Raw genomic sequence first — 27,731 nt, 5'->3', positions numbered from 1 at the left:
TTTCAGATAACAAAAGCTAAAGTAAACCAACAGACAAGATGTGGAAAAGAAAATCAGTGAGCTTTCCCATAAAGCTGAGACTGCTGGAAACATGCATTTCACAATTCATTCACGACCATAGAGAGCAGTGAGATATGGGTAAAAAGACCGAGACAAATAATGGCTTTTGAAAGACCATGTTATAGAAAGATTCTATAAACTGGATGGGTGCAAACAAATTAAGAACTGTATTGCAATGCAAAGAGAATCTAATGCCAAGGCAAGAGTGAGTAGATGATGTAAAAGAGTGGTATCGAAAGTGTTTGCAGGATTTGAATCACCTGGCAATGGACAGAGAGAAATGGCAAAGAATGGTGACACAAGCATCAGACACCAAGCAATGAACCCAGGGGCAATGATGATGATGATTGAATGTGATGTACACATTCTATAATGCCTGTGAAAAAGACTTTCACAAGTATGGTAGAATGTCATCAGTTTTCCAATGACTCCAAGGAGACTCCTGAACCAATAATAACAACAAAACTGAGCTTTATGTCAAATTGTTGCCGTCATGACATTATTGGTTAGAATGGGTAGGCATGACCACAAAATTTCACATATGTGAATCCTAGTGGTTGAAAAATATCTAGCACAGGGATATCTTAAGCTAAATAATTATCAACCATTGGGTTTGAAGGACCTGCATTTAAAATACAGGCATTCCATGATTCTGTAGAAATTCTGTAATTACATGAAGAAGCAACTGTCTGACAGTAGACTAATCAGATGCATTGCAAGTATTACCTATTGTCTGTAAGATGAAAGAATGATGAAAACAAAATGAGATAGGACATGGCAGGACTGAGTTCAAAGCCAAAATATTCTCTGGAATCAATTCAGTACACAAAGCAGTTGACTGGCCACTTGGATAATATTTTCATAATCTTCAGGAATTACGCACTAATTAAAAAAAATAGAGTATTTAGTATTGAGAAACTAATTCTTAGGCCTCCTGCCCAACTGCACCCACAGGACTTCGGGCCTCGAGTCTAACTTCATCCACTTTAATGTTTTGTGTGTTTCGTACGTGCTTTTACTATTTCAATATTGTACTGCTGATGATGTCTCTGTGACAGAGTCGAAATACAAGAACTATTAAACTTGTGTTTAATGATTTTTCTGCCATATTCTTCCATTAATCCTAATTATGAGTATACACTAATTAGTGATCAGCAATGTCTGTAATTAGTCACTCAGTCTAAATATGCACAACTGTAACTTGAATAATTTTAATTCACTTTAGAAACAAGTGAATTAAAATACACTAAATAAATATTGATGAAACTTACTAAATTTTACTCTAAAGAGGAACTATCCTCAATTGAGATACTTGGCAACTTCTCTGGCATTTACTACTGGCTGTAATGCCAATGCACTATGCTGTCACAAACACTAAAAAATAACAGGTGGAAGTTAAACCAACACTGTTCCAGGCAGTGCTGGATACCTAAACAATGGTGAACACTAATTATTTTATACTGCATACATTAAGTGGAATGCTAGGTAGACATGCAGTGATAAGATGATCAGTCTATATATATTTTATAGAAGACATCACTATTTCCGTTTCTTACATTGTTTTGATAAACAACGTATTAATATTGCAACTATTAATAAACAAAAATGCAAATTATATATTCCTAAAATAAATTTAGTAAAAATCTGTAGAATTCCTTAACATAAAATGAATAAATGCTAGTGCTAGAATCAATTCAGTATACAGGACCACATGGATAATCTATTCACAATCCTTAGGAATTACGCGCTAATTAACAAATGACTGTTCGAGTTAATTCCTAGTTTCTGATTGCATTAGTAAATAATTTATAGGCCTTCTACCAAACTGTAAAAATGGCATGAAACTCAATAAAAAGGCAAAGACTGAAAATAGACAGGAATAAAGAGAACATTGACTACACCTGAATAGAGAACCTATAGAACATGTAAAACATTTCAGCCCCCTCCCCCCCATTAAGGAAAATTTTTAGTGAAGATAGCAAAATAAATAATGAAATATTATTATTATTAAGAGAAACCTGCAGGGAGCTGGTGACTCATCGAGAGAGGCTACATACTATATACACACCAGCTGTCATACTCGTTCTCGAAGTCATTCACACAATCTTGCACATGCAACATCCAATGGCAATCCATTCCAATCACAAACCAGTCTATGAGAGAAAATCTAGATCTTACCCCCCCTCCTTCTTAGCAAAATAAATGCTCAGCTTCCAAGAATGCCCTGTTGTCCTTTCCCCACCATCCATAAAATAAAAAATCCCATCAATTGAAATCCTGTATGACCCTTTCAGAAGTTTGTAAGTCTCCATCATCTCTCTCTCGGATCTCCTCATGTCTGAGGACTTGTGACCTTCCTGATGATGCTTCACCACTTCTTTCTCACCTGCGCTTTTCGTATTGCTTGTTCTACTGTAGTTTAAGTCCAGTGATTCTTGATATTTGGTCAATCCTTCTGTTGGGGAGTTTCCCTCTTTGTTTTTCCATAGTTTACCCTGGATGATTATTTTTTTTCTATGCATTGCCTTCCCTTCTGCATATGTGTCTAAAGTATTGCACAATTCTCCTGTTAATTATATTTGTCAGTCTTGTATGGATATTCAGTTCTTCTAGAATACTTTTGTTTGTTAGTTTTTCTGTCCAAGACACTCTTAACATTCTTCTCCAGCACCAGAGCCCAAATGCCTCAATTCTTCTTCTATCTTCTTTTGTCACTGTCCAAAACTCAGAAGCATAGAGAAAGATCAAAAAAAATAAGGTTTCTACAAGCTTAATTTTGGTCTTTTTTGGAGATGGGCCCGTCTTTCTTAGTTAAATCAGTCATCACTTTCTTAGCTAGTGCTATTCTTCTTATCTCTTTTTTATATCCATCTTTTTTTGTCATTATCATTCCAAGGTAGTTGAAATTGTCGACAATTTCAATTCCTTCTACAGCTATCTCTTCTGCTATGTTTAAAATCATTATTTTGGTTTTATCTTAAGTCTCAATCATATCACCCCCCCCTCTCTTTCTCCTGTTTGCTGGTGTCAGCAGTCTACAAATTCTCAATGTCTTCATAATTAGTATTCCACAATCCTGAAATCATTTTTAACACTCTCCTTTGCACTCTCCCCACTGTATCAGAAGAACAACAGAAACCAGGAGACCAGACCTGTGCATAATAGTCCAGTGAGGTCTTATCAAGGTCTTGTAAAGAGGCAATCTTTACATGTCAAAGTTCCTTTCAGTAATGCAATTATCTTTTGAGTTGTATTTGCAGTCTTTGTTACATGGTCTCCGAACTTCAACCACCTATCTACTAACACTCCAAGATCCTGATCAGTTTCTTCTAACATAATCCCACCAATATAATACGACACTGGATATCTAATCACACTGTAAAGTGCATGACTTTAAATTTACTGACATTGAACTGACATCCACTTTCCCATGGCTACAATCCCAGCCTATTCAAATCATTCTGCAAGTACAGAATGATTTGCAAAGATATGTGGGATAATCAGGAATGCAGCTAATATGTACGTCGCCTGTCAAAGTGTTTCCAATGTCATTAATGTACAGCCTGAATAACAGTGAGCCAAGGACTGATCCTTGTGGTACACCACTAGTTACCATAAATTTTGCAGACACATCCCCCTGTATACCACTTGTTAATATCTATCAGTCAACCATCCTCTTATCCATGCTATTATTTTATAATCCAAACCCATATTTCCAATTTATGCAACAGCTTTTCATCATTAGCTTGCTATGAAGAAATTTTGCATGACAAGAAAAAGACTTTATGCCATTAGATGAATCTATTAGATTTTATGAAACCATTGACATCGAAATAACTTTTTTTTTATGTACGAAAAACTACAATTATGATTATATTTCTTAAAAAATATAGGTGTTTTTGTAAACCTTTGGTCCCAATTAACTAATATTTTGTATGTTTGAATGCAAAATTATACCCGAGTTACGTGAATTCGACTTATGCGCTTTTTGTTGATCCCACCTACCACGTAACTTCGGGGTATGACTGTATACACAAACTGTATTTACAATAAGTGTGTGAACTGATCAACTTGAAACTCAATCACATGCCTTCCAGATGGATATGAGAACAGGTGATTCCTCTCAGCTTCACCCTCTTTCTCTGATAGATTGCTACAGCAACACTGACCATACTTTTTGATCCCACTTTGTAATTTAATATTCCATAGTGAGAATATTAATTAATCGGGAGAGCCAATAAGGAAGGAGAGTTTAAAATTTACCATGAATGAATGTAGGTATGTCTAACTTGGTAAGAAAATAATATCAGATGCATATAACCTGAATGTATAAAAACACCAAAAGTTAATGGCTATTCAATGAATACAAGAATCTAGGTATTTTGGTTAATAGGAAATCTTCATTCAAGAATCACATTGATAAAGTGCACAATAAAGTGCATATGGGATTAATTAATCCTGCATCATTTGTGCTTTATTGGTTGCAGGAGAAAGTAATGAAAAGTAATTATTATTATTATGTGACACCTCCAGGGATTCCAAAGCCTCATCAAGGGAGGGTATGCCAACAGCATCAAACGATTGATCCCCTTCCAACCACTATAATGGTAAATAAGTCTTCAGTCATGCCAATCTGGAACTGTGGCTTACTCCTAGATTTATTCTCAAAGGTCTTTAATGGATGTTAAGAAAATTAAAGCTATTCTGAGAAGACTGACTACGAGGAGAGAAGAACTGTATCATGTTTGTAATAAAAGTCAGTGGTTAGTTGTACACCTCATGCTGCACTGGCTGTCAGGCAGAATAATCACAGCCGCATTCAACACTTAGGCAAGGCTATCATGCAGAATAATCACAGCTGCATTCAGGACTTAGGCAGAGGGTCCTGTTCAAGAAGTATATTAGTCTCCAACAAATGTCAGTAATATTGTGAATGGGAAATACAGAAGGTATAGGATTAATCTCAGAGAGAAACTTTACATAGGCACATAGTGATACTAGTGATAATGAAGAGAGTTCAGGCAAGAGCCCTTCTCAGTTACAATCCTGTTAATGACAGGATACTTTGTATGAGAATTAAGGCTCATCCTGCCAATGTGTCAATCCTGGCAGTTTATGCACCCCGTGCAGATAGGCCTGATGAAGAGAGTGAGGAATTTTATGAAAACCTACAGACCGTTTCAGACTGCCTAACAAGGAGAGATGTACTTTACATCATAGGGGACTTTAATGCAAAAGTGGGTAAGAGTAAGAAGAGTTAGGCCTGAGCTTGTCATGTTTGGCCTGGGTGAACATAATACACATGGTGAAAGACTTGGAATTTGCCCATACTAACAGATTAGTTATTACCAATAACTACTTTCAGAAACACCCATGACAGATCTATGCACATCAGAGATGCTTGTTTTCCACCATTGGAGAGCAAGGATGCAATCAATCTGGAGCCTTGACCTATCAATGTTAGATGTCCAAGCATAGGTCCATCATGGGTGTTAATGGAAGTTATTGGTAATAATTAATCTGTTAGTATTGGCAATGAATGCTGGGGCAGACTATAGTACAGACAATCAACTAGTAAGAGCTGAAGTAAGATTAAGACTACTCCAAAGCCTTCCAAATCTGTCCTCTCTCACTAGACTGGATGTCAGAGTAATTCCTAATGGGTTCACAAAAAAAATATCAACTCAGTTGGATGATCTTCTGGAGACTAGTGAGGAGAACTCATCTGAAGTGCTCTGGGAAGGAGTCAAGATTATAATATAGGATACAATCAATAAGTACCTATGCTCAATTAGAAAACCAAGAGACCCATGGATATCAGATTCATCATAGGATCTGATCGAAATGAGGTGGCCGGAGAAACAAAGAGGCACAGGGACTGAAGAATATAAGAGATTACATAAAGAAGTCAGAAGAGTCATCAAGCAGGATAAGGAAAATTTTTATACTAATAAATGTGAAGAGAGAGTTCTACATGAGGAAGTACAATTATAAAAGGATGTTTTGTTTAATTCATGACTTAAAGCACAAGTTTAAGCCAAAATTGAATGTCATCAAAGACAGGAATGGAGCAGTGCAAACAGAGGAACTGGAAATCAAAAACATATGTTTTTGATTTCCAGTTCCTCTGTTTGCACTGCTATTTGATTTCCAGTTCCTCTATTTGCAACTGCTAATCAAAAATGATTAGCAGTTGCAAATAGAGGAACTGGAAATCAAAAACATATGGAAAGAATACTGTGAGGAACTGTACAACAGAGATAATAAAGAAAATGTGGATTTGGAACCTATTCCACTTAGGCATGAGGTTGAAAGAGCAGTTAAACAGCTTAACAGCAATAAGGCCCTGGGTGCAGATGAAATCCCATCAGAGTTAATTAAGGCTACAGGGGAATGGAGGGATAAGTGTTTCACAGATTGATTACAAAGATACAGGAGACAGGATCATGACCTAGAGACTGGAAGAAGTCAGTTTTCACCAAGACATAAGAAGAGAGTATAAAGGATTGCAAGAATTACAATCTACTCTAAAGCTTTTGACTGTGATCAGCATGTAAAACTATGAGAAGTAATGAAAATAATGGGTTTTCTTCAACACATTATCTGGTTGATAGCTAACGTACAGTGAGCAAGAAGCCACAGAAAGAAGAGGTGGATCAAGTGTAGATTACTTGACTAGCTTCAAGTTAGAAAAAGGAGTTAGGCAAGGATGCCTATTTTCTTCACATCTGTTTAGTATCTATGCTGAGAACATCATGCATGTGGCATTAGATGAGCTTAAGACAGGAATTGGGATAGGTGGTAGATTGATCAGTAATCTGAGGTACGCTGATGATACAGTACTCCTTTGTAATGGCAAGGAAGAACTAGGACAAATCCTGGACAAAGTTAACGACTTCAGTAAGAACAGAGGACTTCAGCTCAATCCTAGCAAGACAAAGATTATGGTTCTCAAAGGAAATACTGACAGGGAAAGCTCCTGAGAGACAAGTGTAACTTAATAAAGAAAAAACTGAGGAAGTCAGCAAGTTTGAGTACCTGGGATCCATTATCAATGTGAATAATTGCAATTCAGAAGATCGGGAATAGCTAAAACAACAGCTAGAGACTTGTCGAAAATCTGGAAGGATGGATCAATCTCCACTGGAACAAAGTTGAGGATTGGGGATGAAGCTGTTTTTCCAACAGTGACATGTGGATGTGAGACTTGGAACTTAAAGATCTGATAGGGAAAGGATAGCTGCTTTTGTGATGTGGTATTACAGAATTCTGTTGACAATATCATATACTGAAAGGGAGACAAATAGATGGGTGCTAGAAAGGATCAGAAGAACTTTCAAGCTCCTTAGGGATGATGATAGAAGAAAGTTGAAATACCTTGGACACATTGAAAAAATGGAAGGAGGGCTTCTCAAAACAGTAATAGAAGGTAAAGTTCCTGGAAAAAGAGGGAAAGGTAGACCATCAATAAGATGGATGGATGGATGGATGGATGGTGTGTCTGAAGTGACTGATTTTCAAAGTTGAGGCCTACAGAAAAGCATACAACAGGACCACCTGGCAAGCAGTGCAGCACATCACTAAGCATCTGAGTGACCATATCACATCTGTGGATGTCCAATGAATAGAATGGATGGTTAGTTGTAATTTGAGAATTAATGTAAAAGGAGATGGAGAGAAGATTTAATTGAAGTTCACATGTTAATTCAGTGCATAAGATTGAAAGCAGGAGTATGATACATTTGGTTGAACCAGGCTAACAGAGAACGTGAAAAGATAGTGAAGAGAGAGAGAGAAATACATACAAGTGGCCTTCATTAACAAGTTATGGAAGCAGTGAATTTATGTAACCTTAAGAAAAGTATTAGACAGCTATTACTATTACTTCTTTTATTGCAGGACACTTTCAAGGAAACTAAGGACTCATTATAGAAGGGCACATTCCACTAAACACAATTCGCCATCTCTCCTATTTAATCCTCTAACACAAATTGCTGTCTACTTCCCACCACCACCACTGATAGTAATTTTTTTTGTCAGTGAATTGTGTATACAGGAAGAAAAACCAGAGTTTCTGAGAGAAAACCCTGCTGCTTCCATAGGAGACTAGTAAACTCACCTTCAAATGAAAAAGCCAATATAAAGATTCCTTATGTTACAACGAGAATTGAACTTGGATCTTTTCTGATCAAAGGGTGCAATGTTCTTCCAATTGCACTATGGAGGCACTTGTTATGGTTGAAGGGTAATGAAAATATATATGCATAACAATTATCTAATTTGCTGTGTTGAGCATGTCGGTATTAAATGTTTGTGTATATAAATGTATATAAAAAATCTTAAATAAATAAAAATAAAATTAAAGAAAAAATGAAATGAATGAATGAGAGAAATAAACTGAGCATACATATACACAAGTCATCCTATACACAGATGGCAACTTCCATGGTATCTATATCAGTTTAGCCCTAGTGCTGATCAGACAACATATGATTCACCTACTCTACTGTGGTTGGTTTTTTTTTTTTTTTTAAGGGTGATCCTGTTTCTGGAGCACCCTTAAAAAATAGCTCACAAACATAAACCAAATTTGCATACACATGGTGGTGACATGTACAACCAGGTATAAATATGGATTCAGATAATTTCAGGAGTTCTTGCAATTGCCACAAAGATTGACCTAGAGGAAGGCTATAAATAATAAAAAATCATTAAACTTACCTCATGATACTGCAGACAATATGAAAAGAATTTGTCCCAACACTCTAACTGAAGTTCTAAGTACTGCTCATTAGAAAGTTTTCCACCCTGAGCTTGAGCTTTGGTAGATACCTGAAGAAAGAAGAGGGAAAAAAAGAAAAACTAAATTAAATACACACACATACACTTAAAGCTTATCCTGCAATATGACTGGTCAAGAGCAAACCTTGAATCACAAAGAATGCTGCTTAGTATATTTATATAAGGGGAAAAAAAGTGTAATTTTTTTTTAAAAAAAGATCTATTCCAAAGGATCTGTTAACCTACAGAACACAAGTGTGTGAGTGGAGATTAAATAACTAGGAAAACACAGTCTTAAATCATGAGGTTTTTTTAAACCAAACCATATTAATCCTCTAAAAGCAAGGGTCATGCAGCAGTTGATGGAAAAAATCATATAATGGGTTAATGGAGATCATCCACTGCCTTTGATGTTCACAAAAATCCACAACACAGTGGGATTCAAAACAGTCTATAAGATGGAGAATGGAAACACTATTCATTCAGAAGAAAGAACAAGATTTATATGGTCCTATTTGTTATTAACAAATAATGGCAATACAAGTCACATTAAATCATCATCATCAAATTCCTGCCATGTACCCTCAAGGGGTGTACAGGATATGATAGTACTACATGAAAAAAATTACATCATTATTAATTTCCTATCTACAATTTTCCTCCAAATCAGTCTGTTACTTGTCAAGACTCCAACATTATCAGATCTTATATTTCTATTGTCTAAAGCACTTTGTACAGTATCAATCCACCTATAACTTGGTCTTCCTCTAGGTCGTTTTGCTGCCAACCTGGCAGAGAACACTTGTTTTGCTAATCTTTCCTCACCCATTCTGTTTAAGTGACCATACCACCTGAGATTAGCTCCGCTAACACATTCCTGGATGCTGACAATGTCAAGTTCTTTCCTGATATCCTCATTTTTAATATGATATTGCCATTGATGACATCTGTTCATGCCTATAATCTTTCTCAGGACTCTCATATCTGTGGTCTCTAGTCTTTGGTCAAGTGTTTTACTTCTGACCCAGCGCTCAGATCCATAAGTTAAAACTGGTTTGAACACTGTCTTGTACACAGCTAATTTAGTGTTCCGACTAATTTTTCTCTTATTCCATATGAATTTATTCAATTGACTTCCCACCATACCAGCTTTGCTGATTCTGTTGTCTATTTCTATATTTAATTTACCATCTGTAAAAATCGTGCCTAAATAGCTGAAATGTTTTACTTGTTCCACAGGTTCTCCATTCACAACACAGTTGACATTTTCAATGATTCTGCCTATTTTCATTGTCTTTGTCTTTTTATTGCTGACCTTCATACCATATCTATTACAACAGCTATTCAATTTAGTCAGAGAATCTTGCAGACTTGTAGCAGATTTATTTAGAAGTATAACATCATCTGCATAAAGCAAAGAGCTGACATTAACATCTCCAATTTTGATATCATGTTTAATACCACTTTCCTTCATAATGTGATCCATATAGATAATGAATAACAGAGGGGATAATGTACATCCTTGTCTCACACCAGATTTAACATTAAACCATCTTCCTGTACTTCCTTCAATTCTAACTGCTGACTTACAACTCAAATAAAGACTAAGTATTGCTTGATATAATGCCCCACTGACACCATATAACTGCAGCGTATTGAATAGCTTCTCTCTTGGCACCTTGTCATATGCCTTTTCCAGATCGACAAAACATAAATACAGATCTTTGTTATATTCCCATGCTTTCTCACTATTTGTCGCAAAGTGGAGATCTGATCCTGACAGCCTCTATATGGCCTGAATCCAGCTTGTTCTTCACCAAGCTTTTCTTCCACAATTCTTCTCAACCGTTTCTCAAGTATACTTGCAGAGATCTTGCCAGGAACACCCAGTAGGGAAATACCTCTGTAATTCTCACATGCAGTTTTATTTCCCTTTTTATATATGGATACTATGAGAGCTCTACTCCAGTCATCGGGAATTCGTCCCTCTTTCCAGGCTTTCTGAACTATGCAGTGCAGCCACTGTAAGACTCTTATACCACCATACTTCAGCATTTCTGGTCGAATATCATCTACTCCTGCTGCCTTTCCACATTTCAAGCCTTTGATGGCTTTTTCTACTTCTAGTATGGATATGTATTTCTGACTGCATGCCTGGTCAGTGTTTTTTTACCACTGTGCTGTCATCACTGCTTGTTTCATTTAGCAGTTTTCCAAAGTAATTACTCCATACTTCAAGGATATCTTTTTCTCCCGTTTTCATGTCACCTTTATCATCTCTAATTCCTTTTACAGCACTCTTTCCTCCATTCTTAAGCTTCTTCAACAACCTCCAGAATATTTTGCCACCTTGATATTTATTTTCTATATTCTTGCCAAAGTCCTCCCATGACTTTTGTTTAGCTAATTTTACACAGTGTTTAGCATTCTTACATTTGTCTCTATATTCTCTAAAAGCACAAGCTGACTTATTTGACAGGAACTTTTGATATGCTTTCTTCTTTTCCTTCACTGCCTCTTTAACTTCCTGTGTCCACCAGGGAGTTCTGATTTTTTTTATCCTTACAGATAACCTCACCACATGCCTCTCTGGCAGAATCAATCAATGTTTTCTTCAGAGTTTGCACTGGCAGAATTTACACATTGGCAGAATCAATCAATGTTTTCTTCTGAATCTCCAAGGTTTGATTCCTATTCTCAAACTCTTTCATTTTTTCTTCAATAATCTTTGTGTATTTTAGCCTACAGTTCACATCTGAGAGCTGCTCAACTTTTATTCGCTTTAAAACTTTCTTACATGTTCTTCTTTTCAATATGAAATTCAATTTTATCCTGCTCAAGACTAAATAGTGATCACTTCCAATTTCAAATCCTCTGTACACTCTGGTGTCCTGCACCAGGGAGAAAACATCACTATCAACAATAACATAGTCAATGAGACTTTTCTTATTCCTAGCCTCTTCTCTCCATGTGAATTTGTGCACATTTTTATGTTGGAACATGGTGTTAGTAATAACCAGTCCATGTCCTGAGCAGAAATCCAACAGATATTTGCCATTATTATTAGCTTTGCTCTTTTCTCCAAATTTTCCCAAAATATTTTTGTATGTCTCACAATCATTTCCTACTCTGCTATTTAGATCCACAACAAGGACCAACTTTTCCTTTTTTTATTGTGTCAGTTGCTTTTTCTAAAGCCTCAAAAAATTCCTCCACTTCTACCTTAGTAGAACCTTCTGTGGGACCATAGGCACAAATAAGTCTCATTGTCCAGTTCCCCATTCTCGTATTTGCCCACATTACTCTACTTGAGACTGACTGCCATTCAAGAAGATTAGCCTCGTATTTTGTGTTGAATAACTATGGCTACTCCTTCTTTTCCTTGATTGTCATTGCCTGAATATAACATTTTGTATTTATTGCTCAGAAAGATCTCACCAGTTTTGGTCTTTTTTGTTTCAGTCACCCCTATTATATCGATCTGGTACTTATCTTATTCCTCAGCTAGCTCCATTTCTTTGCCATTCAGGCTTCTTACGTTGATAGTGCCGATCTTTAACTCCGGTGATGTTGAGTTGGGGTTTATTTTCAGATATGTCACATTAAATTTGTATTAAAATTCAACTTGCTGTATAAAAATAACTGACCTTATAATAAATCATCAGCAGATTGATCTACCTGCTACTCTGATAAAAATACCAAACAAAACTGAAACATATAGACAAAATAGATACCATCCCCTTCTACATTTTAGATAATCCTCTGGTCATAAATTTTTGGTGCCACACAAGAAATAAACTTTGTTTGTTGAGATTGTACAAAAGAAATTTAAATATCATTAACTTTTAGTGATTTTGTATGCTTCACATTATTTAAAAAAATTATCCTAAATCAATTTTACTTCTTTTTATTTTTTTTTTGCTATATACAGTTAGTTTGTACTTTCAACGTTCATTTTATTACTATTATGTTATTATTATATTTCATATTTAGGATTCGATTAAAGAATGAAGTTAGATAACTGCAGGAGACCTCTACTCATTCTCCTAACCAACTGCCTAATCTTCAGTGGTGTGCATCCCATTATTAAACATCCACATGACCAACTAGATTTCTTCTTATGGGAGTTACCGGAAAGGTAAGGTGTATAAAAATAATCATCACAACTGATGAACTAAAGACTAACATAACTGAAGCCATCAGTACAGTCAGTAATTCCATGCTTGGAAGAGTTGCCTCCAATTTGGTAAAAAGACTGTGTGCCTACGTTCAAGAATGAGGGAGCCATTTTGAGCATTTCCTTTAGTAATGTTATTTATTTTTTGCCTTTGTAAAGATATGATTATAAGATTTGTTTGTAGCAATTTAGCTCTAAAAAATTTGTCACTAATGCTGAAAAAATTGTTTATTTTATGATGTGCATGACTTTTGGATCACCATACGTGTGTGTATGTGCGCATACATACAATCAAACTTTGTTGTAACTAGCACAGAAAAATGAAGTCATGGCAACATGTAATGAGCAAAAAAGCAATAATGATTTTAATTTGCACATATTCCCATACAATTTCTCACTTTTATAACAAGTGTACTACATGTATATGCCAAGTAAATTTTGGTAACTATGCAAACATTGTTAATTGCTTGGGTAGCTTTAGGAATATCCAATTCTGGAACAGACAAAAATGAAATGAGTCACTTAGCTTTTGACCAGCTGCATTGAATTTTAGGCCGGTTTATAACCTAATCTGGAAATTAGGTTAATCTTTGTCTTTATGGGAACCATTCCCCTACCTACCTCTCCAGTATCTAGTCTCCAGTCCTTCTCCCTCACTTAACCCAAACACTGCCATGACTGTAAAATCAGTTTAAAACAAGCCCTTCCATCAGAAACACGTCTATTAAAAGAAAGTGTCTCTCAGCTTGCAAAAAGTCAAAATTATTCGTGAGTTAGAACATGGTATGAAAAATGTTGAAGCGCGTAAAAAGTTTTCTGTGGAAGAATAAGTTGTTTACATATCGGCACTAGAAAACATAACCAAAACAAAAAAGTTTACAAAGTATGAGCTTACAAACATCAATGAAATATTGCCTCGTTGAAATCATTAAAAATTTGAATTTTGTACGTATGAGGGATATCGAGAAAGTAAGTTCCGTTTTTAAATATTTTCACTGCAGTGCTGTGATCGCAATGGTGAGCATGCGCGGTGAGTTTGTTGATTCGTTAGCAAGGGATTGGTGCCATTTTCAGACATTCTCGTAGTGCATATGCTTCTTGGTGTGTGTGTGTGTGTGTGTGTGTTTATAATGTCTAAGAAAATCAAATTGCCTGCTGCATGTGAAATTAGGTCAGTTATCCGTTTCTTGAATGCAAGGAATGTTAAGGTGGCTGAAATTCATCAGCAAATTATTGAGGTTTATGGAGAACATGCAATGAGTGATTCATTGGTACAAAGATGGGTAAGACTTTTTAATGAAGGAAGGACAGGTGTGCACAATGAAGAACAGAGCGGGCAACCATCTTTAGTGCCTGAAGATTTGGTGCATTCAGTTGAAGAGAAGATTCGATAGAATAGTGAAGTGATAGAATAGTAAAGCCAACTCACACACGGCCAGCATAACAAAACAACTTCTCACCACCTTCGGCTGGGAACAATTCCATCATTACCCATATAGTCCTGACCTCGTGCCAAGCGACTTTCACCTGTTCAAACATCTGAAAAATCTTTCCTTGGTGGCCGGCGGTTTCATGACGACGAGGTCAAAGAGGCAGTCAATACATGATTTGGATCACAGCCGGCAACCTTCTACAACGAAGGTATACAACTCTTGGTGCCCAGTCATGATAAGTGCCTGAACAATGGCAGAAATTATGTAGAAAAGTAGTGAAAGATGTCTATTTTAATTTCCAATAAAGTTTTTTTTCGTAGGTATATTTTTGTTTCTCTGACAGCACATTGGAACTTACTTTCTGTATGTCCCTCATAACAATAGTTCACCGAATCAATTCAAAAACCAACATATCATTTATGTAAAATTAATGGAGAATCTCAATCTGCAGATCTGATAATAATGGATGTACTGCTTTTAATTATGGAGAAATAAATTGTTTAATTTAATACTAGAACTAAAAAAAGTTAGTTCTCAGAAGCTAAGAAATTACATGTTAAATCACTATCTACTAAGGTAGAAGTGGAGGAATTTTTTGATGCTTTAGAAAATGCAATTGACACAATGAAAAAGGAAAAGTTGGTCCTTGTTGGGGATCTAAATAGCAGAGTAGGAAATGATTGTGAGACATACAAAAATATTTTGGGAAAATTTGGAGAAAAGAGCAAAGCTAATAATAATGGCAAATATCTGTTGGATTTCTGCTCAGGACATGGACTGGTTATTACTAACACCATGTTCCAACATAAAAATGTGCACAAATTCACATGGAGAGAAGAGGCAAGGAATAAGAAAAGTCTCATTGACTATGTTATTGTTGATAGTGATGTTTTCTCTCTGGTGCAGGACACCAGAGCAGAGTATACAGAGGATTTGAAATTGGAAGTGATCACTATTTAGTCTTGAGCAGGATAAAATTGAATTTCCTATTGAAAAGAATAATATTTAAGAAAGTTTTAAAGCGAATAAAAGTTAAGCAGCTCTCAAATGTGAACTGTAGACTAAAATACACAAAGATTATTGAAGAAAACTTGAAAGTTTGAGAACAGGAATCAAACCTTGAAGATTCAGTGGCAAACTCTGAAGAAAGCCCTGATTGACTCAGCTAGAGAGGCATGTGGTGCATTTGTCTGCAAAGATAGAAAAATTAGAACTCCATGGTGGACACAGGAAGTTAAAGAGGCAGTGAAGGAAAAGAAGAAAGCATATCAAAAGTTCCTGGTGAATAAGTCAACTTGTGCACTTAGAGAATACAGAGACAAATGTAAGAAAGCTAAATGCTATATAAAACTAGCTTAACAAAAATAATGGGAGGACTTTGGCAAGAACATAGACAATAAATATCAAGAAGGTGGCAAAATATTCTGGAGGTTGTTGAAGAAGCTTAGGAATGGAGGAAAGAGTGCTGTAAAAGGAATTAGAGATGATAAAGGTGAAATTAAAACAGGAGAAAAAGATATCCTTGAAGTATGGAGTAATTACTTTGAAAAACTGCTAAATGAAACAAGCAGTGATGACAGCACAGTGATAAAAAACACTGACCAGGCATGCAGTCAGGAATACATATCCATACTTGAAGTAGAAAAAGCCATCAAAGGCTTGAAATGTGGAAAGGCAGCAGGAGTAGATGATATTCGACCAGAAATGCTGAAGTATGGTGGTATAAGAGTCTTACAGTGGCTGCACTGCATAGTTCAGAAAGCCTGGACAGAGGGACGAATTCCCGATGATTGGAGCAGAGCTCTCATAGTACCCATATATAAAAAGGGAAATAAAACTGAATGTGAGAATTACAGAGGTATTTCCCTACTGAGTGTTCCTGGCAAGATCTATGCAAGTATACTTGAGAAACAGTTGAGAAGAATTGTGGAAGAAAAGCTTGGTGAAGAATGAGCTGGATTCAGGTCAAATAGAGGCTGTCAGGATCAGATCTTCACTTTACGACAAATAGTCGAGAAAGCATGGGAATATAACAAAGATCTGTATTTAAGTTTTGTCGATTTGGAAAAGGCATATGACAAGGTGCCAAGAGAGAAGCTATTCAATACGCTGCAGTTATATGGTGTCAATGGGACATTATATCAAGCAATACTTAGTCTTTATTTGAGTTGTGAGTCAGCAGTTAGAATTGAAGGAAGTACAGGAAGATGGTTTGATGTTAAATCTGGTGTGAGACAAGGATGTACATTATCCCCTCTGTTATTCATTATCTATATGGATCACATTATGAAGGAATGTGGTATTAAACCTGATATCAAAATTGGAGATGTTAATGTCAGCTCTTTGCTTTATGCGGATGATGTTATACTTCTAAATAAATCCGCTACAAGTCTGCAAGATTCTCTGACTAAATTGAATAGCTGTTGTAATAGATATGGTATGAAGGTCAGCAATAAAAAGACAAAGACAATGAAAATAGGCAGAATCATTGAAAATGTCAACTGTGTTGTGAATGGAGAACCTGTGGAACAAGTAAAACATTTCAGCTACTTAGGCACAATTTTTACTGAAGGTGGTAAACTAAATATAGAAATAGACAACAGAAATAGACAACTTCCCACGATACCAGCTTTGCCGGTATCGTGGGAAGTCAATTGAATAAATTCATATGGAATAAGAAAGAAATTAGTCGGAACACTAAATTAGCTGTATACAAGACTGTGTTAAAACCAATTTTAACTTATGGATCTGAGAGCTGGGTCAGAAGTAAAACACTTGACCAAAGACTAGAGACCGCAGATATGAGAGTCCTGAGAAAGATTAGAGGCATGAACAGATGGCATCAATGGCAATATCATATTAAAAATGAGGATATTAGGAAAGAACTTGACATTGTCAGCATCCAGGAATGCGTTAGCAGAGCTAATCTCAGATGGTATGGTCACTTAAATAGAATGGGTGAGGAAAGATTAGCAAAACAAGTGTTCTCTGCCAGGTTGGCAGGAAAACGACCCAGAGGAAGACCAAGATATAGGTGGATTGATACGGTACAAATTGCCTTAGACGATAGAAATATAAGATCTGATAATGTTGGAGTCTTGACAAGTAACAGACTGATTTGGAGGAAAATTGTAGATAGAAAGTTAGTAATGATGTAATTTTTTCATGTAGTACTGTCATATCCTGTACACCCCTTGAGGGTACATGGCAGGAATTTGATGATGATGATGATGGTAAATTCAATATAGAAATAGACAACAGAAACAGCAAAGCTGGTACGGTGGGAAGTCAATTGAATAAATTCATATGGAATAAGAAAGAAATTAGTCGGAACACTAAATTAGCTGTATACAGGATAGTGTTCAAACCAGTTTTAACTTATGGATCTGAGAGCTGGGTCAGAAGTAAAACACTTGACCAAAGACTAGAGACCGCAGATATGAGAGTCCTGAGAAAGATTAGAGGCGTGAACAGATGGCATCAATGGCAATATCATATTAAAAACGAGGATATTATGAAAGAACTTGACATTGTCAGCATCCAGGAATGTGTTAGCAGAGCTAATCTTAGATAGTATGGTCACTTAAAGAGAATGGGCGAGGAAAGATTAGCAAAACAAGTGTTCTCTGCCAGGCTTGCAGGAAAATGATCCAGAGGAAGACTAAGAAATAGGTGGATTGATACGATACGAAGTGTCTTAGATGATAGAAATATAAGATCTGATAATGTTGGAGTCTTGACAAGTAACAGACTGATTTGGAGGAAAATTGTAGTTAGGAAGTTAGTAATGATGTAATTTTTTCCATGTAGTACTATCATATCCTGTACACCCCTTGAGGGTACATGGCAGGAATTTGATGATGATGATAAAATAATATTTGAAATGTAAGTGAAATATTAGTCAAAACACTAAAACAAGCTGTACGAGTGTCCAAAAACAAATTTTAACTTATAGATCTGAAAATTAGAATGGAAATAAATAGTTAATCAAATGTTCTTTACAATAGCACTGTGTTTATTTGGCTTTGACCAGTACTTTTTGGCAGTGTATTATAGTTTGTAAGTTTCTTATAAACATAATGCAATCCGTTGCATTCAAGGTTGTGTGAGCCAAGCTAATTATAATAGGATGGGAGAGGGAATCTCAGCAATACAGATGCTTGATGCCAAGATGGCAAAAAGACCACCCAGGCTGACCACAATGTTGTCAGCCTGTGTGGTTACCATAGAAGACTGAAATGTAAGATCTGACAATAAACCAGGAAAATACCAGATTAATTGGGAAGAAAATTCTTGACAGGAAGCTAGAAACAGTAAAACTTATTATGTAGTACTATCATACCATATTTTACAAATTGGAAAATGGCAATGATCAATAAGCTTAGAGCATATAGGAAAATCACTGAACACAGCATTATGTCCATAAACATTTATCTTTCAGCTATACTAAATTCTGGAAACTTGCTACTTAAAACTATGTCAGACACTTTTTTCTTGTTATTTTTGCTGTCACTGTCATAATTCAGGTACCTACATGAGAGTCAGATCTATTAGGATAAACGGAACAAGAATTTCCAGTCTCAAATCATTGATATATTGGTTTGCTGCAATGCATGTAATCTTGCATAGCTATATCACTTCTCAATAACGTGGCTGTTATTTGTGAAATGCATCTTAAGATTATCATTGCGTAGGCTTCTGTGAAGATAGGACATTCTAGAAATATTTTATCTGGTATTAAACCACAAACTTTATTCTGATTAGTTTCGTGAAATACTTTGTTTCACATCATCAGGATATAACATGAATAAACTAAAAAACTTGAAAGCAAGTAATAACAGTTAACATCTGTAGTGAAAAAAAATTTTAGAACCCATTCGGAATGCATGCATTCGCTATTACACTAGCTGGTTCATAGGTTGCTGTATACCACTGGTAAATACAAGTGTCATGATGGATTCGTGAAGAATAGATCTGATGTTTGTAGTTGAATACTGGATAAAATATTTCTAGAGCAGGTTAACGTTATTTCAGAAGTGTATAATAAGATCTTTTAGTCTTTCTAACCTTTGGAATATTCATAAGAAAGTAGCCAACACATTCCCACTTGCTGCTGTTATAATGCCAGACAGCTCTTGATTGTAAGTGTTGTTCCATGGGAGAAGAGATAGGCACTAGATTGTAGTCTGAATTACCTAGCAGATATACGACATTCAGAGCAATCTACTTGGAAGGGTCACTAGTGAAGAAGAGATCCAGGTGGGGTTACCTTATATGTTCATTTTGTGATGATGCTGGCATTCCAATAAATAAAAGTTAGCAAGAAATAATGAATTCACTGTTTGAAAAAAAAAAAAAAAAAAAGTTGTGGAGGACCAAATAAAAATTTGAAATTTTTATGGGAGACACTCTTAATAAATAAAAATAGATGTATTGTTCAAATAATGATGCTCAAGAGAAGGAAGCAGCAGCTACAGTATTCAACATTAAATATGAGCTTATCTTCTTGAATGGCAGACCATATCAAGTAGTTATGTGGGCAAACACCAAAATGAAAAATTGAACAATGAGACTTGTTTGTATCTAAGGTCCCACAAAAGGTTCAAGGGAAGAATAAAGGAATTTTTCAAGTCATTAGAGAAGGCAGCTACAGAAGTCATGAGAGAACATAAAAAATCAAATGCTGATCCTTGTTGGAGATCTAAACAGCCCAGCAAGAAATGAATACATCTCCTACTCTGATGTTCATGACTTATTTTTTAAACAGTATTAACAACACCAATTTTATCAAAGAGACGTTTTATTAACTGATTAGATTTCACTGAATTTCAACTCGGCATCATCAGAGCACAACACACTTGTACACACGACAGTGAGTGAGGGAGCGAAACAAGAACTGAGTCACTTCCCTGGGAACGTGGGAAACTAGGTCACCAGGGAAGCACGCGTGGTCAAAATGCTGTACTGCTTTCTATCCGCTGTCTCTTGACCCAGCAGCCATGGCGGCAATACCGATATTTTATAACAGAGTTTCCGTACAATTTTTTTATGAAGTTTTCTCTTGACCTATTACAACTTCCTGGTTGTGTGGGTGTTTTGAGTACGAGGTTAAGTGTTAAGCTATTCAGACTGTAATTGCAATGGACAAAAGATCTAAAGTCCTATTTTGGTATGCTCTAATGGGTGGGGGGGGGGGAAACAGCTATGCAGGAGTTTCTCTTAGGATAATAGTTTCATAAATTTTTGACAAATTAACGAAACCATATTTGTTAAGATTGGGAGAATCCTTCAAAGCAATTGATGACTCAAAAAATAATCTTTCAGATCTGTAACAACTCTTAAATAGCACATTCATTTTCTTCCATCTAATCCTGTGTGAAAGAGTGTCCAAAGTGTGGTCAGCCAGTCCTGACTTGTCATAGCAATAGTAGCGAATGTATTTTTCATGTTCTTCTAGGCGGATGTTAACTGATTTTCCTGTTTGCCCATAATAGGCCAAGTCACACTCACAGGGAACTTCATACACTCCTGGGTATGCTAAAGGATGAAGGTTATCCTTAGGCAAGCAGATCAGAGTTGCTAGTTTGACATGAGGTTTGGTGCGAAGGTCATGTTTCATCAATACTTTGGCTAGCTTTTCTGATGTACCTCTGACATAGGGAATAGAAATGGTCATGTTGTGTTCTCGTGTATTAAGGGGAGGCAGAGTAATGGGACTATGTAGTATTTTATCTATTTTGTAGGGATTATAGCCGCTGGCCAAGAACATATGGCACAGATATTTGAGTTCTGTGGTCAGAGCTGTATCATTAGAACAAATGGCTCTGTGTGTAAGTATTTTTAAAATGCCATACTATTGGACTGAATGATGATATGATTGTTTATAGGTATCTTCCTGTGTGTGTAGGCTTTCTGTAAATGGAAAAAGATAGTGATCCATCTGAAAGGCGGGTGGCCAATGTGTCAAGAAATGGTAAACAGTTATTCGAATATTTTTTTACTGTGAAGTGGATTTTGGGGTGTTGGCTATTTAGGTAGGTGACAAATGCATCCAAAGTGTCTTGTCCATGGGGCTGGATGGCAAACACATCATCTACATAGCATAACCACACTAGTGGCTTGTATGTAGCTGTGGTAAGTACTTTGTTTTCAAAGTATTCCATGTAAAAATTTGCTAACGGGGGGAGAGGGAGGAACCCATAGCAGTACCGTTAATCTGTTTGTAGAATTTTCTTCCCCATGTAAAGTAACCTGCATTCATAGTAAATTTAAATAATTCAAAAATATCAGGGGGAAATTTAGACTTGATTAAATCAAGAGATGACATCAAAACTAACTATTATGTCTGAATTTTTTAGGATAAGATTTTTAACTAGTGTTTTGAAATGGACTGAATTTTTTTTACAAAAGTAGAGGAGTTGCCAGTAAGGGGAGCAAGCAACTTGGCTAAATGCTGGGACAGTTTATATGTGGGACTATCTATGCTATTGACTATGGAGCGTAAGGGGATATTAGTTTTGTGGATTTTTGGTAATCCATAAATATGGGGTGGTTTAGCCTGAATTGGTTTTATTTTCCTGATGATTTCTTTGGGCCATGACGTCACTTTTTTCACATAATTTTCGGGCTTTTTTTCCTTTGAGACATAGTGTGGTCTCGATGTATAATTTGATATGAGGAATCATCACATAGGAGATGTTGCATTTCTCTGTTATACTCTTCTTCATTCGTGATAACTGTTGCATTTCCTTTATCGACTTTTGTAATAATAATACTTTTATTCTTATATAACTTTTTTAGGGCAGTTATTTGATTACGTGGCATATTGCTTTTTGGAGGTTTAGCCTTGTTTAGAATACTTGCTATATCTAGATGCAAGTTATTGGTCATTGCCGGCAGAAGATCATGGATGCCCCATTCTACTTTCATCATAATTTCTAATTTAGAAATTAATTCTATATTAATTAAAATATAGAAATATAAAAATTATAATTCTGTAATCCCTACAAAATAGATAAAATACTACTTAGTCCCATTACTCTGCCCTCCCCTAATACACAAGAACACAACATAACCATTTCTATTCCCTATGTCAGAGATACATAAGAAAAGCTAGCCATAAGTATTGATGAAACATGGCCTTCGCACCACTTTCAAACCTCATGTCAAACTAGCAACTCTGATCGGCTCGCCTAAGGATAAACTTCACCCTTTAGCACACCCAGGAGTGTATGAAGTTCCATGTGACGGCCTATTATGGGCAAACAGGAAGATCAGTTAACATCCATCTAGAAGAACATGAAAAATACATTTGCTACTATTACTATGGCAAGTCAGGACTGGCAGACCACGCTTTGAACACTCCTTCACACAGGATTAGATGGAAGAAAACGAATGCGCTATTTAGGAGGCGTTACAGATCTGAAAGATTATTTTTTGAGTCAACAATGGCTTTGAAGAATTCTCCCAACCTTAACAAATATGGTTGCATTAATTTACCAAAAATTTGGGAGACTGTTATCCTAAGAGAAACTCTTGCATAGCTGTTTTTTTTCCCTGAGGGCACCAAAAATAGGACTTTAAATCTTTTGTCCATTGCAATTGTATTGTTTCACTCACTCACTGTCATGTGTACAAGTGTGTTGTGCTCTGATGATACTGAGTTGAAATTCAGCAAAATATAAGCAGTTAATAAAACATCTCTTTGAAAAAAAATTGTTTGGTGTTGTTAATACCATTAAAAAATAAGTCATGAATAACCATCCGCACCTAAGCTTATCTGTTAGATCCTACTCTGATGAAGACATTTCCTAAAGAGAAATCAAATAAGATAGCATTATAAAGATGTGCACAAAATCACCTGGAGGGAAGATACAACAAATAAGAAAAGAATCACTACTATATAATTGTTCATATGGGATATCTTCCAGCTGGTTAAGGACACAAGCGAATATACAAGGAAAAATGAAATACAGGTAACCCTCATATAACACGAATGTTAGGTTCCACAAAAATGCCTCATTATATAAATCGCATTATGCGAGACTCGGATCACATAGAAAAAGTAGGGTTGTGTTCCGAAATCATTATTTTTATTTTTTTAAGATTATATGAACAATGACATATCCGACAAAAAAAAATATTTTTATTTAATTCAGGTAATTCATGTAAGTTAAGAAAACAAATAAACTATAAAACAAATACATAGTATAAAAGTATAAAAAATTATAAATTGTACGTAAACTTCATTGCACATAATACATAAATGTTTTAGGCAAAATAAAATAAAGTGTATATTTTAATCGTCATCACTCTCTTCAAAACTAACATTTCGTAGCTATTCTTTATTTACGAGTGGCTGGACGTCATCATCACATGAAATCTCTTGGACTTCATTTGTATAATTCTCATTGCATACCTCAGTTGATTTAGTTATCAAGTAGTCAGTAATAAGATCTTGCTTACCACTATGCTGCAGTTTTTTAAGTTCATAATACGGAGCTAAACAAATATCCAATTGTCTCGTGAATTTTCCGGAGCGCTCCATTAAGAGATCATTATCCATAAAATAACTTTCTTGCCAAGTCCTATCCTTCTGATAATTTCTTTAAACTGAATTCTTTAACGGATTCATCACAATCAGAATCTTCGGTAGAACTTTCCCCGCCATTTGGTTCGACGTCATCTATTAATTGTACCAACCAGTTCCTCCTCATTTAAATCTATTTCCCCATCAATTAATTTACTAATTTCGTTTTCAACCATATCGCAAAAGTGCTCTAAGTGGCCATTACTATAAAAATATTTTTTATAGTGGTGGAAGCATTACATATTGTATGTAACTCACCAAAAAATAAAGTGCTCCGCTTGAGATTAACACACTTATGATTTTTAATGTGCTTTCCTGGCAGAAAACGAAAACAATTTTCAACAATAAATACTTGATACGGTAAACAATTGACGTACATGCATGCTAAAGGGTATTTCCCCTAATATAAATTCGCTACTTATAACTACATGCGTGATACGAGCAGATGCAAATTTAACAAAGATAAAATTTGATTTTTAAGTCGCACGTTGAAAAATATATGAAAAGATAAAGGGTTACTACAGTTTGTAGACCGTCTTATATCGAAATGGCATTGTATATAAGTACTGCATTCAACAAGGGTTGCTACAATTTGTAGACCATGTTGTATAAGTAACGCGTTATACAAGGGTTACCTGTAGTAAGTTTCACGGTAAACACATCAGACATAATAACTGCATGGGAAATTGCTCTCCTTCCCACAGCACTGCCTACTTAATTTTTTATAGCATATATAAAAATGTTATTAGGAGTTTAGAGTAGTTTGTGCCATGCTTTTCTACTTTATTCAAATGGTCAACGCACTTTCATTAAATTTTCAATGTGCTATTGTGCCTTGTCTAGATTTTAATTCTTACTGCAGATGCTCATGATATCTGGCCTAAACTTTTATGCTTTTAAAAATATTAACAGTATTTCTATTAGATTAATTCTTTTAAATTCAAATTAAATACTTAAATTTTATTTATATCAACAACAAAGTTCAAAAGCATCGAGCTACACAATCTTATAAGCATTATCTAGTAACAGTGCTTCTCAAACTTTCAAGCAAAAATTAAATACTCTGTTGAAAATTATAATAATAATAAAATTATGCAGTTAATCAAGAGAATATACAGCAGAGAACAAATTAATTGAATAAACTGAATTTTCATCAAAATTTCAGTTTTGGTTTGGCTTTTGTTACAGTTCACAATAATTTTGGTTTTAGTTTAGGTTTTGGCTGAGTTAAAATTATTGGAACCAAAGCCTTCATGAAGATACAAATATTAATGGAGAAAGATTAACTTGGCATATCCAGCAATATAACAATAAGCAGCACTATGTTCATGAGGAAGAATATACACAAACGAACATGTAAATCTCCTGATTGTCATACATTCAATCGAATAGACCATATAAAAAATAAAAGACAGAAATTGCATTCAGAATATCCAGAGCTTCAGAGGAGCTGAGTGTGATAGTGACCCTTTTATAGTTGGTGCCATTCTTATGATTAAAATAAATAGTAAATATTTTTCAGCACATGCAAATCAACTGAGATAAATATTAACAAACTAGATATAACAGGAGAGAGAGAGAAGAAAATAAGTGTGAATTAAAACAGAAACTGAAAAAATACAACCAGAGGAGAATGAAAATATTGAAAACATTTGGAATCATATCAAGGATAGCATAAAAGTAGCTGCAGAAAACTCAATTGGAATTCAGAGTAAACTACAGCGTAAAAAATGGTTCAACGAAGAATTTGAATGGGCAGTAAAGAAAAGAAAAAAGAAAAAAAAAAGCACTTGGCTTAATAACACAGCTGATATTCATGCCACTCTGAGATACAAAGAGAGCAACAAGGAAGCCAATAAAATAATAGGACAACAGAAAAGAAAGTTTTTTTTGTGTGAACAGATCAAAGAAATCTAGAAATACTTTACACTAAATAATCCCAGAAAATTTTTCCAAACCGAAAACTGAAAATCAGACTCACATATGAAAACAACAGTAATCAATAATAGCAATGGACAAATACTAGCCTCTAGAAATGAAATAGCAAACAGGTGGAGAGAGTATTTTAACAAACTTCTAAATTGTGATGAACCTACTGTGTCTTTCAAACAGAATACTTATCATACTGTCACCAAGAAATAATTAAACCTTCCCTAGCTGAAGTAGAGAAAAGTTAAAGCTGCTCAAAAACAACAAGGCACCAAGCACTGATGGAATAGTAGCTGAACTCATTAAATATGGGGATAGTGAATTAACCACTCGTATACATAAGTTGGTAAATTTAATACGGGAAAAAGAAGATACTCACAGAATAGAAAGAATCGCTAATCATTCCAGTTTATAAAAAGGGAAACAAATGTGAATGCGAAAATTACAGGGGAATATCAATACTATCAATAGGCTACAAAATTTTATCAAAATCTTATGCTGAAGAAAATATTGGTGAATATTAAACAGGATTGATTCCAAAGAAATAGATCAACAGTTGATATTTGTGTTTAGATACTAGAAAAAAAATGAGAATACAATCTGCAGGTTCATATTTTATTTGTAGACTTTGGAAAAATGTATGAGAGCATTCATAGAGGAGGACTTGGGGGAATATTAGATGAACTAGAAATACTTCATAAGATAATATGTCTAATCAAAATTTTCACCACTGACAGTCAAAGCAGCATATTAGCAATGGAATTACCATATTTTTCGCCTTATAAGATGCACTATTGTATTGGACGCATCAAATTTTTCATGTTGAATTTTTAGGAAAAAAAATTCTTTGTAATATAAGACACATGAATTATGCATAAAATTTTTCATGTAAATATCATTATTATTATTATTTTTAATTTTAATACATGTATTATCCATTTATTAGATAAAAAACAATTATTCTTAAAAATCAAATCATTAAAAAATCTAACATATAATAATACATATATATAATATATATATAATAATATAAACAAAATAATTTTTACAAATTTCATTAATCCTCTTCTCAAATCTATATTCATCTTCACTCTCAAAATTTTCTGAATTTGATTCTTCATCAAAAACCAAGTTATACTGTCAAGAGAATTATTAATGCCACACTTTAGAAAAGATTTTATAATAATTTCAGGTTTCACTTCATTCCATGAACTCTTACCCATTTGCACACCTGTGAAATTGTGGCCTTCTTTCTCCTACCTGTAGCTGTTTCCTAAAAATTTGGAGATTGCATAAAATTGATCCATTTTTCCCCTCATAAATGCTTCAAAGGGTTTGTTTATTGATACATCTAAAGACTGAAGTGCAGAGGTGAGTCCTCCTGGGATTACAGCTATTTTTGTGTTCATTTTGTAAAGCTCATTCTTAATGGCTTTTATTTTTATGGTTATCTAAACTGATCCCATACTAACAAAGCAAGTTTCTGATGTAAACTGCCAGGATGTTCGGACCATACCCTCTTTATCCATAACTTCATCCCCAACTCATCCATCTATCCTTTTGGATGAATATGTATGAATGTCAACTCCTTTGGAAAGTTTTTCTTTGGCAGAAGCAACAGTATAGGATTTTTTCGTGACCAGAAGTTTTAACAATAATATTTTTTTTTTTACCTTTAGAGTCAGCAGTTTTGTTTGAGGGCACATCAAAAGTCAGAGGCTCTTCATCCATATTACCTATCTGTGAAATTTCAAAATTGTCT

The 27,731-nt window shown here is 35.1% G+C and overlaps 1 protein-coding gene across 1 annotated transcript in view; it reads right to left on the bottom strand.

The window, feature by feature from the left end:
- Window positions 1-27,731, bottom strand: part of Nup160 (nuclear pore complex protein Nup160) — a 361,484-nt gene that overhangs the window by 227,524 nt on the left and 106,229 nt on the right. Inside the window, exon 12 of the mRNA XM_090401602.1 lies at window positions 8,782-8,892. Coding sequence (XP_090257728.1) covers window positions 8,782-8,892 — 111 coding nt within the window. The remainder of the gene's footprint in view (window positions 1-8,781; window positions 8,893-27,731) is intronic.

Source organism: Typopeltis vanoorti, chromosome 12, assembly GCF_054136105.1.
Source record: "Typopeltis vanoorti isolate ZY-2024b chromosome 12, IOZ_Tvanoo_1.0, whole genome shotgun sequence".
In the NCBI taxonomy this organism is placed as follows: Eukaryota; Metazoa; Arthropoda; class Arachnida; order Uropygi; family Thelyphonidae; genus Typopeltis; species Typopeltis vanoorti.
The sequence above is the reverse complement of the archived record's forward strand: the minus strand, read 5'-3'. Positions and strand labels throughout refer to the sequence as shown.